The sequence below is a fragment of the Spermophilus citellus genome, assembly GCF_964194105.1.
Source record: "Spermophilus citellus genome assembly, chromosome: 2".
Lineage (NCBI taxonomy): Eukaryota > Metazoa > Chordata > Mammalia > Rodentia > Sciuridae > Spermophilus > Spermophilus citellus.
The window spans coordinates 195,055,076-195,071,935 of record NC_138183.1 but is presented as its reverse complement, the minus strand read 5'-3'; the positions used below and the strand labels follow the sequence as shown (position 1 = coordinate 195,071,935).

The 16,860-nt window shown below is 54.3% G+C and overlaps 1 protein-coding gene across 3 annotated transcripts in view; it reads right to left on the bottom strand.

Moving 5' to 3' along the window:
• Positions 1-16,860, bottom strand: part of PDE2A (phosphodiesterase 2A) — a 59,850-nt gene that overhangs the window by 16,375 nt on the left and 26,615 nt on the right. For all 3 annotated transcript variants that reach the window (XM_081279018.1, XM_081279016.1, XM_081279017.1), the window contains 4 exons: positions 11,413-11,502; positions 8,116-8,204; positions 2,130-2,239; positions 1,243-1,298 (listed from right to left, as the gene is read on the bottom strand). In XM_081279018.1, the coding sequence (XP_081135144.1) occupies positions 1,243-1,298; positions 2,130-2,239; positions 8,116-8,204; positions 11,413-11,502 (345 nt within the window). The remainder of the gene's footprint in view (positions 1-1,242; positions 1,299-2,129; positions 2,240-8,115; positions 8,205-11,412; positions 11,503-16,860) is intronic.

The following is a 16,860-nucleotide window of genomic DNA, read 5'->3' as shown; positions in this document are numbered from 1 at the left end:
ACCCTCAATAGAGAAGGAGGTGGACCAGGTGGCCACTCCCCACCCCACACCTCTGCACTACTCCTAGCCCTGGTCCTCTCCACACCCACCAGCTCTGGGACACACAAGCGCGAAGGAGATGGGGAGGCAGCCCACTGAGAACTCTGCCAACAGCGTATCCAGTCCCTGCAGGAACAGAAGCTGGAGGTGGGAGCAGATTGCAGAAGAAGCTAAGGAGGGGCCTGGTCTCCCTCGGTTGGGCAGATGGGGCGAGGAGAGCAGGCCAAGTCCTCCTCCCCTGCTCCCCTGGAGGCCGCCCCCCACTCCCACTACACTCTCCTTCCCCAGCAGCTTGGGAAAGGTCAGAAGCCTCAGAACCTTTAATTCCATTTTAATGAGCTCGGGAGGAGTCCCCCAGGCACACTAAGGCAGGCTAATTTATCTGCCCAGGTGGCAGCCACTTCGGGGGAAGCAGACCTCCAGTGATGGCAATTTGGGGGCTAACCCTTCCTTCCCTGGGACAGGGACAAGGATTTTGAACCCCCAACTTCACAGGGAAGAAAAGGCTGAACAAGAGACAGAATCTTCTCTGCAAGGCACCTTCACCACCCTCCCAACCACCCAGTGAGCCAGAGCCTGGGGTTCTCCTCCACAAGGGGCAGCAGAAGGCAGAGGGGAGCCCTGACCAGGTCCCCTGCCCAGCTCTGCCCTGCAGTGCACCCCTCACATCTTCCACTTCCCACAGAGTACCCTTCCCCATCTCCCTTGATGGCCCCTGCAGGAGGTCCCCTTGCTGCCTTGGCTGGGGCCTGGCTGGGGTCCCCACCCCATGGGCCTCCTCAAGAGCCCCGGTTCCAGCCACCCCTATCACTGACTGAGTTTCCCAGCGTCTGCTGCTCAGCTTCTCATGTCCACCGGTCCTTCCTCAGTGTCTGTCAGTCGTGTCCCATCTCACTGTGTTCTGCCCTGTTGGACACTGTCCCCAATACACTAGGAGGATCCCAAAGAAGAAACAAGCCAGGGTTGTGCCTGGGTTGGGCTTTTGCAACTCCACGGGGGCTGAGAGCACAGGTGGGGATTGAGCCCAGACCCACTTCTGCCCATCCAAGGTGGGGCACACCACTGGGCGTGGGGGATGCCCCCAGACTCCCCTCAGACCCCACCTCCCCTCTCTGCCCCAGTTTGCGGCTCTCATCACACACACAGCCCCCACCCACTGCCCCCTCCCCCATCCACACTACCCCCACCTGGGTGGGCTCTTACCAAGAACACGGCTGCCACAGCCCCGGCCTCCTTGTCCACCAGCGGTATGACCAGCACTGAGGAGGAGAGGGCAATGAGGTGGTCCTGTGGGGCCAGTGAGGCTCAGAGATACTGAGCAGGGACCCAGGGAAGGAGACAAAGACACAGACAGAGAGAGGCCTGGACAGAGACACAGGAAGACCCAGAGGCCCGGTGAGACAGAGAGAGGGTGCCTGAGCCAGTGACAAAAAACAACCACAGCAGTGACCCCTGTGGAGAAGGAAACCCCCTCACTAGAGAAATTTCTGTGATCTTCCCAGCAACCCTGGGAGGGAGGGAGGAAGGTAAGGATGAGCACCCCTATTTTACACTTTGGGAAACTGAGGTCCAGAAAGGGGAAGTGACTTGCCCAAGGTCACACAGCAAGTCAGGTCTCCTGACTCCCAGTCTTGTGCACTTTCCACATCGACACAGAGGACAGAGACCTGGAGAGACTGAGACACGAGGCAGAGAGAGACATGGCGGACAGGGAGCATGGAGAGGAAGAGAAACAGAAACAGAGAAAGTGACAAAGACCATGACAATAACTACAGCCCCATCTGCCAATGGGCACAAGCGGTAACCATGGCCACTGTCCACTGAGCTCTAGTAGGTGCCAGGCCCTTAACATGCGTCATCTCATTTGCTTCTTGCTACGCCCCCTCAAGGTGGGTACCGTTGTCCCCATTTTACAGTTAAGAACTTGAGGCTTGAGGAGGTTAGTAGCACATTAGAGAGAGAATTAGATGGAGGGATTGATGGAGAAACAGAGCAAGAGAGAGGAGACAGAGGTGAGACGGGCAGAAGACATACATGACCTGGGAGCAGAACCGCAACCCTCCCTACTCTGCCCTGCTCCCCGCCCTTACCTTGGGTGTCAGCAGCCAACGGAGCCACCAGCCTGGCCAAGGGCTTCCCTGGCAGGTCCGAGGGGCCCAGCCCATTGCAGCTCAGCCGCTTCCGGGAGATCACAGCCTCTCTGAAAAAAGGACACGGTGCCACTTTTCAGTCCTGGGATCAAAGCAGAGCAAGACCCAGCCTGGGGACACACAGCAGGGTGGACCCTGCACACCTGTGAGGATCTGTACAGCTTGACCTGCCTTAGGGTGGAATAGAGGAGGACAAAAATGAAACCAGGACCCTTGAGGGTCGAGACCCTGGTCCCAGGTGCAGGGGCAGGCAGCTACAGCCTGGTCTCTGGTGCCTCCTTCTGGTAGATGTGGGAAAAGCATGTGTGTGGAGCCCAGTGTGGAGCCCCAGGCAGTGGGGAGATCAGGGAGCGCACAGGCAGGCTGAGAGCTAGGTTGCCTGGGTCAAACCCCGCCCCTGCTGCTTCTCAACCTTAGGCAAGTGACCTAACTTCTCTGGGCCTCCCTGGGAGAATGGAGGTGGGGGAGAGTATAACCCTCCCCACCACGACCTCGGAAAATAGCTGTAGAGGAAGTTTGGTGCAAAGCATAGGAGCAATACTCCACAGGCAGCCATCATAACTAGAATTTATTGGGCATTTATTCTGTGCTCTGCACAGTCCAACCAACTCACAGAGATTAGCTCAGAATTATCAACAACTCTATGGGTTAGAGATTACCATCAACTTCATTTTCAGATAGAGAAGCTAAAACACAAAGAGATTAAGTAACGTGCCCAAGATCACGCAGCTAATAATTGGAAGCGCCAGGCAGTTGGCACCAGAACTAGGTTGAACCATCCCAAAGACATGATGAGTTGTGACACTTGAGCAGGAGACTAGCATGAGTACCCAGGTGTGACAGTGGAAACTGAGGCAGGGGAGGTCGACTGTGGAAAGAAGGCATTTCTCTCTGCCCTGCCATACATTCCACCCTCCCCCAGGCCTCTGGATTCAATTCAGTGATGAATTGTCCTGGGCTCCTCATCTCTCCTGCTGCCTCCATGTTTTTATAGGAACTGCCTGATCTGGATGGAAGAGAAGCTTAGGGGACTGGTACTCTGGTGTCTGCATTTGGAGTCACTAAGGGGAATCCAGTACAGGTCAGATGAGGACTCAAGAGGGGACAGCCTGCAAGTCACCAGATCAGGAGGTCACAGCCTCTGGAGAAACAGAGGCCCAAAGAGGTTGAGCATCTCATTCAATGTCACACAGACTAGTTCCCTCCTGGCCCCTTTGACCAATTCAGAATCTACAAAAACCAGTGGTGTCTCCCACCTTCTCACCCCTACATCCAGGAGCTTGAGTCTGCCCAAGTGCTGGGCTTCAGTTTGGGGCTATCTTGACTACCTGGAATCACCCCAGGAAGGAGAGAGAGCTAGGGCGGCAGAAGGACAATGGACTAAACTGATGAAGGTTGGGACTTCATTAGGACAGGAGTGACCCTCAGCTAAACCCCACCCAGCTACTTGGCCTTTGACACGCTGGTTATCAGGAAGCCACAAGGTGGCGCTAGTCCTATGTTGCTGGTAAGTCCTGCAGCCTCCCCAGTGGACCCCTATCATTGCCCACCCATAGACCCAGGGCAGCGTCAGCCTCTCCCCAGGGACCCCAATGAAAGGATATGCCCCAGCCTTTCTTCTGCACAGAACTTCTTCCTCTGCTCATGGCTTATGAACTCCAACTCTCAATGAGCTCTAACCCCAGATCCCCAAAGGCTAACTGGAAACCTCCCCTGCATGTCCCTGAGGTCCCCTCAAGGCAACTGAGGCAAGGTATCACGTGGGAGTGGGGCTTTCCCATTACTTAGGTCCCCCTGATGGTTCTCCACTCAGGCCCTCCTGGCCTCCTCCTCAGCTCCTCCCTTTCTCCTTCTCCAGTCCCCCGCCCCGTCTTCCAGGCTGATGCTGGGGCTGGGGGGACTCCACACCCCAGGGCCAGCTGTCCAGCTGAAGACCAATGACTCAGCCCTGGGTCCCTGAATGGTCATGGTCTGCCCCCTAAAGATAAAGACAGATGGGCAGAGTGGAGAGAGGAACAGGCGTGGATTTTATGACTGTTCCGTCCCTTTAACAACTATTTGTTTAATGGAAAAAGAATAGAGGGAAAAGCTCTCCGTTGGTAAGGTCAACAGCCTGGAAAGAGCTAAGTGCCCAGGTCTCCTTCCCCACATCCTTCTCTGATCTTCTTCCAGGGTAAGCCCCTTCTCCTTAAGGAGACCTACCCCCTGCCTGGCCCCTCGATGAGCCCCACCCCCCTGAAGCCCCAGCCCTGAGTGCCCAGGCCCTTTACTGAGCCTGCCTTTGAAGAGCCCTGTGCCCCACTGAGCTCCATCTCATCAACAACACCAACCTCTCTCCCTGACGCCCCTCCTTCACTGAGCCCCCATCTCTCAGTGAGGTCCCCTCTCCTTACTGAGTCCCCGTCCCCTCATTTAGCCCTCCCTTTCTCACTGAGGATCAACCTCTCTCTGACCTTTCATCTCTCTCTTGAAGACAAATTATGATCTGAGCCCAGACCTGGACCCTTTCTTCCCTCTCTTTTCCCCAAAATGTGAGCATCCAGAGAAGGGAACAGACAAGTCCCTGTGTTTTCCAGATAAACCAGAGGGGCAGATAAACTGTTCAGTGAGAGGAGACCAGGTCTGCCCTGAGGGAGATTTCTGGGCCCTGGGCCCCTAGTGGTAATGGCAGCCAGCCTGAGCAGGGGCCCTCTTGGTAACTATGGGGCCTGAGGTCTCCCATGCTCTGTGGCGAGTGATCAGAGGCTTTAGGGTAGCAAACGATGCAATGAAAAGATGAAGGTGGCAGTCTGGAGACTGAAATAGGCTGGAAGATTGGGGTGGGGGCACCCACAAAAGAGAGGTGAAGCCTCCTAGGATTCTCTCCTCTCCAGCCCTGAGGCCCCTTGCGGCCCCTAAGATTCAGAGCTGGACCAGCCCATGACAACAGAATGTTCAACCTTATCATTTCACAGAAAGGTAAAACAAGGTCCAGAGAGATAGCAGGGGGCTGGGGATGTAGCTCAGTGGTAGAGCACTCGTCTGGCATGCACACGGCCCAGGGTTCCATACTGAGCACTGGAAAAACAAAAAAACAGAACAAAACAACAACAAAAAACTAGAGAGTACATGGGGTCATGATTGCGGCCATGTGTCCTGGAACCCAGTTCTCCCGACTCCTAGCTCCTTGTGGACAGATTTAATCTCCAGGAAGGCCACTATGACCAGACCCCTTTTTTTTTTTTTTTGAAGATTGGATCTTCTTCAGTGCCAGGGAGCTGTGGATCAGGCTTGTGGAAGAGGGCCTCTGGCGGGGCCACTAAAAGAAAATGGAATTGGCTGAGGTGGAGGTGAGACAGGGGAGGATCCTGCAGGGGAAAAGCAGCATCTACAAGCAGGACAGAAGGAAGCCTGGGGGTGGAGCGGGGCATCCCAGAGCCTGCAGGTGGGAGGGGGCAGGACAGATGGGACAACGAGGCTCAAGGGCGCCCCTCACTCACTCCTGCCCAGACCCACCTCCACCCTGCTGTCCCCCACACCACCCTTAGCTGCTTCTCTGCCCCTTCCTCTAAGGGCCTTATCTGCCTTTATGATCCAGCCTCCATGTCACAGCTGCTGCTGTTTGCCAGCCCCGCCAGCGGTCCTGGGCTTCCTGGAGAAGCACACCCACCCCGCCACCACCCACACCTCCATCTACAGGTGCCTCCACCTCCTGATGGGACCAGAGCCACAGGGGCACCACTGAAGAAAACCTGTATCCAGCCTCACCTGATTCTCAGAAAAAGAGACTGAAGCCAGAAGGAAAGTCGTTTTCTCAAGGTCACCCAAAGTTAATCACTGGAGGAACTTGGGCAACCCGCCATCCCTGAGCTCCTACTGTGTGCTGGGCACTGTGCTAAGCACTGGCATCCATTGTCATTAAGGCAACACATAGGTGGGACACAGTGAGGCAGGCTGAACCAGAAGCCAAGCGCGTTTGGCTGCCATTCTAGGCTCTTACCTCTTCCACACACACCTATGTCTAAAGCCCTGGTCTTGCTGCTAGTGTCCAAGAGCAGGGCCCAGCCAGCCCTGGGCCTCGCACTCCTAGAGGTGGAGGTGAGCTGAACACCTGACCCTTTATGCTGGACACACGGGGGGCAGGCACAGCAAAGATTCTGGAAGAGAGCATTAGGCCTAAGCCTGCACCCCCAAACCAAGGTCCTTGCCAACCTGAATGAACGCTGATCTCTGTGTCCCTGGGGTACCCTACCCCTCACCCTCTTGCTTCCTCCTTCCCTGGTCCATGGTGGCCTCCTGGAACCTGACCCCTGTCTCCAGAAGGCATTTGCCTCTCAATCTCCAACAAGCTCTGGGCTATTTGCATTTAAGCCTTCATTTTTAATTGCCTTTCTCCCCCGTCCCTTTCCAAAGGCTTTGCTGGGTCTCAGGCGGTTATGGGGAAGATGCTGAATGGCTGCTGGTTCAAAGGACCTGGGGGCATGGCAGAGCTGCCCATTCCCCCAGGGGCAAGCAGCCAGAGGCGGTGCTGCAGGCCAGAAGGGGCAGAGCAAGCCCTCAGGACCACCCCTGCTTCCCTATCCTGTCATCCTGCGTCCCTCCCAGGAAGGCCTTTCCTGGCTGCTTGGGGGAAACTTCCTGGAGGAATTAAGCTCTTATTAAACAAAGTTCTTTAGAATTAGAGGTAGGGGGAGCTAGTTGAGAGAAAATAAGAAGACATTATTATATTCCCTCCCCCAGGGGATCAAACCCAGTCCCTTGTGCCCACTAAGCAGACACTCTACCCCTGAACTGCACCCAAGCTCCTTACAGCATTTTTTCCTTTAAGATTCCAAAGACTTTCTAGTTATATCCCATCATTTTACAGATGGGACACAGAGGCCAGAGGGGACAGTGGGTGGCTTTGTTCACACAGTCCTCGAAGGAAGAAGTTGCCAGGAGAAGTTAAAAGGGAGTGTCACAGCTCCCTACCCCCAAGGACCTCAGGGACAGGACAGGAGGTGGGAAGGCTCTGGCCTATTGGAGAAAAGCCAGCTACTTCTATGGGCTGGGGAGGGGGGCAGGGAGAGACCACCATCCTGGGATCCAGGGTTCCAGGTAACAGGAGGGACCTCAGGATTGCGAGTCAGCCTCTCCAGACCAAATGCTGCTCCTGGCCTCTGTGAATGGGGTGCAGAAGCCTCAGGTACTCTCTGAAACCACATGGCACCGGGGAAGAGCCACTTCCTGGGAACACCCCCACCAGTGCCCACTCTGCCCTCAGCTCCCAGCCCAGTGCTCCTGGACCACGGGATGGCCCTAGCTTCCGTTCTTGGGAAACAACATCGAGTCCTCTGGAGCCAGCCTCCTCTGCACCTGCACTTCTGCCATCAGTACTTCCTCCTCTGACCAGTCTCCTCCTCTTACTGACCACTGCAGACCCAGGAACAAGGAGACCTCACACCTGGTATGTGGCCTGAAGTATGTCTCCTGCCCCCTCTATAAAATGAAGAAGCTGAATTCAGTGGGCTCAGAGGTATTAGGGGACTATAGGATACTGAGCCCTGATCCTAAAATCCCTGATTCTGATCCTCTGTCATAATGATAATACCAAACAGATAGATAGCCCTCATCATGGATCAAGCTGGTTTAAGTGCTTGACATGTGTTAAATGTGTTGAATACTCCCATCAACCCTACAAGAACTACAGTTTTCATCATGTAACAGAAAGAAAACTGGACCCAGAAAGGTTGTATAATTTGCCCAAGATTACTCAGTAAACACAGAACTGGGCTTTGAACCCAGGCAGGGGGGCTCCATATTCTCAAATGCAGGTGACTGTCACCACAGACGCTTCTCATGGCATGATGGGATAGATTCAAACTCACAGACGCTACAGCCTTGGCCTTCTCACTCTGAGCTTCCTCAGCAGTGCAAGAGGGCAAAGGGGGTGCAGGGAACGGCTTACCGGACTTTCCCTTCCTGTGGCAGCTCATGCGGAGGGTCCTCACACACCAGCCGGGACTCCCCATCCAGCAGGTAGGTGTAGACAGTCTCCTAAGACAAAAGGCACTCATGAGCCCTCTGGAGAGGCCCCCAGTGGCCGAGTCCCAGTCTATACACAGGGTCTGTACCTCTCTGGGAGCAGGGTTCTGACATTTTTGTTTGTTTTTACTCTCCAGGTGGTTCTAACATGCAGCCAGAGTACCAAAACAGCCTTATAAACCGAGTACCTCACCCTTTAGTCTCGGAAGGATCTCTGGGCAGAAAGTGATTGATCCATGAATCTGCCAACTTTTCTAACTTGGATTTTACCCTAAATCCAAGGTGTTGAGGAAAGAGTTTGAAAGGTTTGAGTGCAAACCAATCACCTCCACCCTGGATACTTTCCTGCCTGACTCCAGCCTCAGGTGTTTGGCAAACAACAGGACACACACACACACACACACACACACACACACACACGACTGTGACTAGAGCCAGGAGACAGCAGAGAGGGCACTGCACCCATCCACTGTGGGAGGGCTCCTGGAGGAAGAGAGCTTTAGGCTGTAACTGAATGAGAAATGGACACATCTGGGGACTGGAGGTGGGAGAGAGAGCCAGTTCGTGGGTCAAGCACCAGGTGTGCAGGTAGGTCCAGAGGTCCAGGGGTTTGCTCGGAGTGAGCAGGCCTGAGCTTGAAGGGCCTTAAGAGCACAGCTGGGGGCCAGGCAGGCAGTGAACCTGATGAGCAGATTTGTATTTTGGACAGATCGCTCCCTAGAGTGAGATCAAAGCTCTTGCTCAAAGCTTGTCAAGTCCTCAGCTCTCCAACCCTCCCTCCCCCGCGGGCCCAGAGCAGTACTGGCCTTCGTTGCAGGCCACGTCTTGACAGAAGTCGCTCTCACTGACCCACAGGCAAAACCTCACGTTCCCTCTGAGCAGAAACTTGCGACTCTTAAGGGTCCCTGCCCACCCCCTCAACTCTGCACAGCCCAACTGTGCAACTCTGTAGTTTTCTCTGTGACAGGCTGGAGGGGGCTCTCCTTCACTGCAGGGATCAGGGAACCTTCAGGAGGAGGTGACAGGGTGCTTGGTAAAGAAGGCCCACCCTCAATAGGTGCGGGACCCATCTCAGCAGAAGTAGTGCCTCTAGGACTGGGAGGGGCTGTCCCTAGGCAGCGCCCCTCTCTCAGGCCACAAGAGATGCCCCAGCACCATTTCCAGGTAAAGGGGTGGCAGATGGGAATGACAGAGCCCAATGTGACTGAGAGTGGCAGACACTGGAAAGACCCTGCACCCCCCTTGTCTTCCTGGGATGAGGCTCCAGGGAAGAGTTCAAGAAAAAAGAACTCTGGGAATGAGGCCACCCGCTCTGCTTGTCATTCTCTTCAGCAGCCGCGAGGGGCCAGAGGTATGGGCCCAAACAGGCTGGGAGCCCACGAGGCGCACACAGAGTCGTCCCTCGCAGGGAGAGGGTGGTAATCCTGCGGGTGGAGGGGGACACAGCCTCACTTCACTTCCGGATGTCCGCGTCTCCCACCCCCTCATTCAGCCCTCCGGGGTTAAAATTAGCTGAGTGTATTGGAGAGAAGGAGGGAACGGTTTCAGACACATCAGCACCATCTGCGACGGGGCTGCCTGCCACAATGGGTGCTGATGAGGAAGCCAGGTGCCTGCAGCAATCCTGTGGGGGGGTGGAGGGTGACCCCTCCCCATCTCCCCACCCTCCCTGCAGCCGAGGACGTCGCCTGCCTTACCTCCCTGTGGGCCTGGAATCAGGCCAGGTCTCCCTAAGTCAGGGCTTCCCTAGCTCTTGACAGGTCTCTTGGGTGGACTGGGGTAGACATTTCTGCTATCCCAGGAACCTCGTTTTCTGGATCACAGCTGTCACCCAGCCCCCAGCTTTAGGACTACAATTAATCCAGTGCAGGGCATCTATGCCGGCACAGCCACCAGGGCACCCAGCCTGTGCAAACCTAGCCAGTTACCTCCTCCTGCTGCACCCAAGGGCTCAAGGCCCTCAGGACCAGCCTGTGGACACTGCCTTGCCAGCTTCCCCTAACCCTTCTTTTCCAGATGTGCCTCTACCCCAGGCCAGATGTTGCCTCAATCCCATTCCCCTCCTGGAGGATTTATTTTTGGGTGCCAACACACCACCCACTTCCTACCAATTTCACGCTCAATAAAGCTCAGTCATTAGCCCTCCTCCTGGGCGCTGAACTTCTAGGAGGTTTGGAGAAGGCAGAGTTGAGGAGAGGGAATGGGGGTGCTGAGGTGCCAAGTCCCATTTGTTCCTGTCATGCTGTGTAACCTTGGGGGAAGTGCCCTCCCTCTCTGGGCCTCCGGTGGTTCATCCATCATGTAGAGTCAGGGACAATGGGCTCTGCCGGGGCAAGAAGGTCGCATCCTGAGTTGGCTCAACTTCCCAGAACAGAGGCTGCCTTTGGCTGGGGGTGAGAGTAAGGGAGAGGACATTCAAGGCCATTAGGACTCAATTTGGGCATCTCCCTCCAGGAAGTCTTCCATACTCCTTAGACTGGGTCAGACCCCCCACTCAGGTTCCAAAAGTTCCTTACTTTCCTCTATATGACACAACTGAGACCCTGCTGATTTGGGCTTCAACAGCCAGTTGATCTACCCTCCTTCTTAAGACATGAACAGTAGGCATTAAAACCTGGTTGAGAGAGGCTCATGGCCACCAAAGAGGGACACAATCTCCCCAACAAAGCATTCAGGGTCTATGTGACCAGGGTTACCACCCTCTACCTGCCCCAAATCTGCAACTCCATTTAGTGTTGGGATGGGACAGAGAGAAGCTTCAAGATTACTAAGGGTCATTTCAGTCCAGGCTCCTGTCTCCAGACAAGACACCTTAACCCAGTGCAGATCCAGTCACCAAAGCTGAGCTGTCTAGCACCTGCAAGCCTTGGCCTCCAGGAAGCTCTTCGTGCCCACACTCAAAACCTCCTATGCACATGTTCCAAAACCCACCGGATGCCATCATGTCCTGTTGCAATCCCCTCCATTATCTGAGTCAGGTTTTCCAGTTAACCTCTAAGACCCCTTCTGGCTCAGATACTATGGGATTCTTTTTAAAAAGTTCATTCTTTGGTGTTAGCTGCAGCCCTCCTCCTCCAGCAAGCCATCTGAGGACATATACCCAGACCCTCCAGTTCCCCATGAGGGTCCTCTGATCAGGCCCCGCCTCTTCCCCTCCTCTCTGACCCTGTGCGAGGCTTTGGGGTAGGCTGGGGAGTGCGGGGCGAGGTTGGGCACCTACCACTCTGGGGAGTACAGCTGAGAGGGCCTCCTTGGCAGCCCGTCGCAGGCCGGCAACGTCGATGACAGAGCCCAGGCTCAGCAAAGCATCCTGGAAGAGAGGAGAGGGCAGTGAGGGCTTTGTTGGGCAGGCCAGGGCAGCTCCCCACCCCCACCCCCACCCCCGGCTCAGACCCGAGCCTGAGGCTTCAGATACTTGAATCCCCAGATCCTAAGGTCTCAGAATTAAACAATATTAGGACCTTCGAGTGACCAAGTCCCTTGTATTACAGATGGGGAAACTGAGGCTCAATGAAAGGCCAGGGACTTAGCCAAGGCCTCACAGTGAGTTAAGAGTAGCCCCCAGATCTCTTGTACTTTAGTTGAGGACAGCTCTGAAAGTGTAGGAAAAATACAGTAAAAAAAAAAAAGTAAATAACCAGAAAAAAAAAATGAACCCACCTAAACTTGATACCCGGCTCACTGTGTATCAAGCAGCTTGTTTTGTTTCAATCACTGAGCCTCAGTCATCTATCTGTTAATTGGGGGCAACTGTGGCTACTGCCCCTTACAGGCTGGCATTAAGACAAACTGAAACTGAGCACATAAAAAAATGAAAATAAAAATGAAACTGAGGCTAAAAGTGCCTCAGGGAGTGTCCAGCACCGAGTAGGCGCTTAGCCAAACACTCCCTGCAGCCGGCCACGGGCTCTTCCCAGGCGGGCGCAGGTCTCATTTTACAGTCAGGTGAGGACTGGATTGAGAGGGGCACCCGGCCTCACACCCTGGGAGAGGCTCGCTGGGCTACTCCTGCAACCAGAGTGGGGAAGAAGTCAGCCTTGGCTGCCTCGCAGCCTTCCCATCTCAGAAACAGGCCTTGTCCTTGGGGAGCCGGAACGGAGACAACAAAGGTCCCTGCTTCTCGCTCTATTAACTTGGCCAGAGCCACAGGGATCAAAGAGAAAGGTAATGGAACAGGGGATCCAGGGCCAAAGCAGAATGGTGACTCACAGCATCCACTCAGCCATGCCCTCTCCCCAGCCCCTGGAAGTCCTTTCTGATATCTTCCCTGTGGATGGCTAGGTCTCTGTTCAAAAAGCAAAGTGATTAACTGCAAGGAGGCATGCTTTGGCCCCCAATTCAGGTGAAAATAACATGAGGTTGAGGGTCTTAGCAGACCACAAGCTCAACATGAGCCCCTAGTGTTAAGTATGACTTATAAAAATAAAAATGCTGAGATTATAGGCCATATTAATAGAGATCTGTTAGCCCAGATAAGGAAGATGACAGATCCTCCACTTCTATAGTCTGGTTAAACCATCCTTAGTTAATGAACTAAGGTAAGGACAAGATGAGCCTCTTCCAGAGGACATGATCCATGTAAGGAGGGAATTAGAAACCAAGTCCTTCATTTGAGTAAGATGGACAATCTAGGAAGGCTTAGCAGAACAGACTCGAGGTTATCAGTCTCCAACTTCAAATTCTCAGACACTCCAGTTTTGGAGGATTGAACTCCGTGGCCCCCTGACAGCCTGGGGACCCACAGGATGTCACAGGAGGCTGGTATCTATCTGTCCAGTGGGATAAAAGACCTTCTTACTGGCAAAGCCATAGTACAGAGGCAGAGGCCACCAGGAGACATGGAAGAAGTGAGGTCCCCATCTCTGAGGGTATGCAAGCATGGGAGGAACTCCCATTTAGGAGGAGGGTTACAAAGGGAAGGCCTGCTCCGGAGTTGAATGAAGCCTATGGTCTGGGCTTCAGATCTAAATTTCACACTCGGGTTTTCTTGGCTACAGTTTCTCCCCCCCACACACACACCCAAGCCCCTGTTCCCGGGAGGAGGGGGACAGCAGTGAACTTTATGCCCAAATGCCCGGGCATTGCTTTCCCCAGCCCTGAACCTCCTTTTCATCCCTCGTCCTGCTCAAGAATGAAGATACATCTTGGTCACAGAGATGTCTGTCCTTGGACACTGGAAGCCATCGACTTCAAACAACACAATCCCCAATTTGAATCCTTTCTCCTGTGACTCTTGGGAGCTGCGGGAACAGTTCACAGATCCTCGGTACCACCCAACCTTAGACATCTACCTCCTCACAGAGAGCCACCGTGCCTCTGAGCCCTCCAGGCGTGTGTGCACACCAACACAGGGGGTCTCAGGGATTCACAGGCAAGGGCTCCAGCAACACCTGCTCATAAAGCACACACACAGGCTGCTGTGGCCTTCCAAGGTCAAAGCTGAAGACCAAGAAGGAGAAAGAGCAGAAGCCCCAGATAATCTCAAAATATAATCTTTTTAGAACCAGGATCCCCAGACCGGAGCTCCAAGGTCAGGGCCCCAGTTGCTGGTGCTGGTGTAGAACTATTCCTGCCTGGAGGCAAGGGGCAGGGGCATGTGGGTCACCAAACCAACCTCTGAAAGATTCTGCCCTCAGTGACATCAAACATGGGTGTGCTGGAAACTGGGGAAGAGAAGCCCAGGCAATGGAGTGAGCTTGGTATGGGAGGAGAGATTTTTCAAAGTCACAGGCTTCAGACAGTTCAGTCTTCCCATTTGACAGATGAAGAAACTGAGACTCAAAGAGAAGCAATGACCTATCTGTAATCATCTAACTGGTCAGGACAGAGTCAGATCCAAAGCCCAAATCTCTGGATCTCTGGCCCCTGCCTGGTTCCTGCTCAGCACCCCAACCCCTGTGTCTCGCCTCAGGGGGCTTAGAGAGAACAATCTGTCCTTTCTTCTGATTGGTGGGCTCCCCAATCTGCCCTTTGCTGTGATTGGGGGGTACCCCAAACTGTCCTTTACTGGAATTGGTGGGTGCCTGTCTGGCCTTTCTTCTGATTGATCAATTTTCCATGACTTCTCAGGGCAAGGACAGGATAATGGTGGGGGAGCAGGAAAGAAAACTGGGGAGAACTGGATCAGGAACAAGGAGGGAAAAATCAGTGGGAAGCAGCTATAGATGAGAAGTGGGGGTGCTCTTGAACTGGAGACACAGGTGGGGAGCCAGGTCAAGTCTGAGCTGGAGCCCCAAGAATTTTGAAAGGAGTCACAGCCATTCTTGCTCATATGCCCATCCACACATGTCACATAAATGCATACTGCCATCTTTACACCTCTGGCCATGCCTGTGTGCGCACACCCTCACACAAGCATGCACACACACACACACACAGAAATGCGACCATATGTCCAATGCACACACAAGTAAACAGTGAGGCAAGCATGCACAGAGCCCAGGCTCAGAGTGGGGTGAAGGAGTCACATTTCCTGTCCTCAAAGCTTTCTTGAGCAAACACCAGTGTAAATATCGGCATAACAACCAGGCAATTTCCCAGACCCCAGGGGAGAATCTGTGGTGTATAGAAAAGAACAGCAATTTCTAGTTCTGCCCCAGATTGACGACAGAAGCTCTGTGTGGCCTGAAGCACACCCCTTTCCTCTTCTGAACCTTGGTTTCCTCATTAGTAAAAATGGGTCTTTCTAGCTCGGTTGCATATAGTTCTATGGTTTTGTCGTTTAATTCAATGAGGATGGCTGGGTGGGTGGATGGATGAATGGGTAAATGGTGGGTGAGTGGAAAAATGGGTGGAGGAGTGGGTGGTAGATGGCGGGCTGGTGGATGGGTAGATGAATAGAGGGATGGAACCTTCCTGCTCTCCCAGCTCTCCACCTGCTGCTCTGTGGTCTGAGGTAAGGCCATCAGCACCGCAGACAGCGCCATGCCCACACACCCATCTTTTGTCCTCAGGTACCAAGGGGAGGGGAGGCTGTTCTGAGTCGGGGTCCTCTGAAGCCAGGTTTGGGGCCTGTTCTGGAGCTGGATCCGGACCAGCATTTCGTTGGAGCGAGGAGAGGGTCTGTAATTAATATTTCTAATTCCTGACAACCTAAAATTACATGAAACCTGAGACCTTGGCCTTATCATCTTTGGAGCCACTAGCACAGGGACTGGTGAACTTCTTGAGGCTCAGGGTCTTGGTCACAGTCTGCCCTCCTGTCCCATCCCCATGAGTCTCTATGTCTTTTCCCATCTCCACAAACCCTCCTATGGCCCTCCCCACTGCACGGCTCCTAGACCCCCCCCCCCCGCCTCCTGCTCTGAGATGAAGCCTTGCAGTGGCCCTCATGCTGCCTCCAGGGAAGGATAACATCAAGCTCAAGAGCCAAGTATTTCCTGCATCTCAAGCTGTGCTCCTGGGACTGTCCAAACTGATTCATGCAACTCTGCTTGTGCTGGGTCCCCTGCGTGGCCTGGGGGTAGGGACTTGGTGTCCTCTTCTCTAAAGGTTGGGGATGTCCTTCAAGATCCCCTGGACCTTGGGGCTTTGCTGCCTCTCTGCTCTTCTTTGCTTCCCTCTGGGCCAGGCTCTTCGGGTGGATCTCTCTGCCCCTCTCTGATTCCCTCGGCCAACGTCCACCTCTGCCACATGCTGCTCTCCTGTCTTGCCTCTGAGTCTTTTCCACCTCCCCAGCCTCCCTCTTCCTCCCGGATGGCTGATCCTCCCACTCTCCATCTCTCTCTCCTGAATAATCCCTGTCCCTACCTGCTCCCATCTCTCCTGCCCACTCCTCCCCCAAACGTCCAAGTAGTCATCTTGAAAACTTGAGGAGAAAGCACCTGACCACAAATAGACCCTCTGCAGAATGGGGGGTGGGACTTAGGAAGGTGACCTTGATGGGGAAAATTGGGGGTTCCTGGGCACCTCTTTTGCACCCTGCCCTCCTGTTCTGATGGGCAACATACACATTCTCTAATCTTTCCAGAGAATGGGGTCCTTCAAGGGCAAAAGAGAACATGCCCATCTCTGTGCCCAGCATCATAAGTAGCAAGTGCAGCTTTTTGATCAGGGGAACCGGCAGAACTCCCCCAGAGGAGGCCTCCCAGGGGGTCAGACCAGAGAAGCCTTTTGGCTGAGCCTTGGACCCCTGACTGAGCCCAGCACCCTGGGCTTCCTTTGTGGCTACTCACAGCCCCGCAGCACGCCTGGCCAGGGAGACAGAAGACAAGGAAGCAGAACAAGGCAGCTCCTCCTCCTCCCCCCTCCTCCCTCCCTCCCCACCCTCCCACGCCTGCCACCTGCCCAAGGAGCCGCCTCTAGCAGACACTGGTGCCTGAAATACTCAGAGAAGAGTCCTCTATGCATGTTAACATCTTGTACCTCTAAACCTCCCCACAGCAAGGCTGAGCTGGACCAGGGGTCGGGCAAAGGGAAGAGGCTTGGTGACGCTCCTGAGAACTAGTCTGAAGGGGGAGGCAGGACAGAGACCTAGGCCACAGTTGGGTTAGCTCAGATGTCAATGCTTTGTTTGAAGCAGTCTAGAGGAAGGGAAAGCATCTGTCTCAACCACCTACTACGGCTACAGTGTCCCCCAGGGGTTCTCGAACGTTAGCCTGCACCAGAATCACCAGAAGACCTGTTAAAAATGTAGAGTTCTGGGCCCTGTCCCCAGAGATTCTGACCC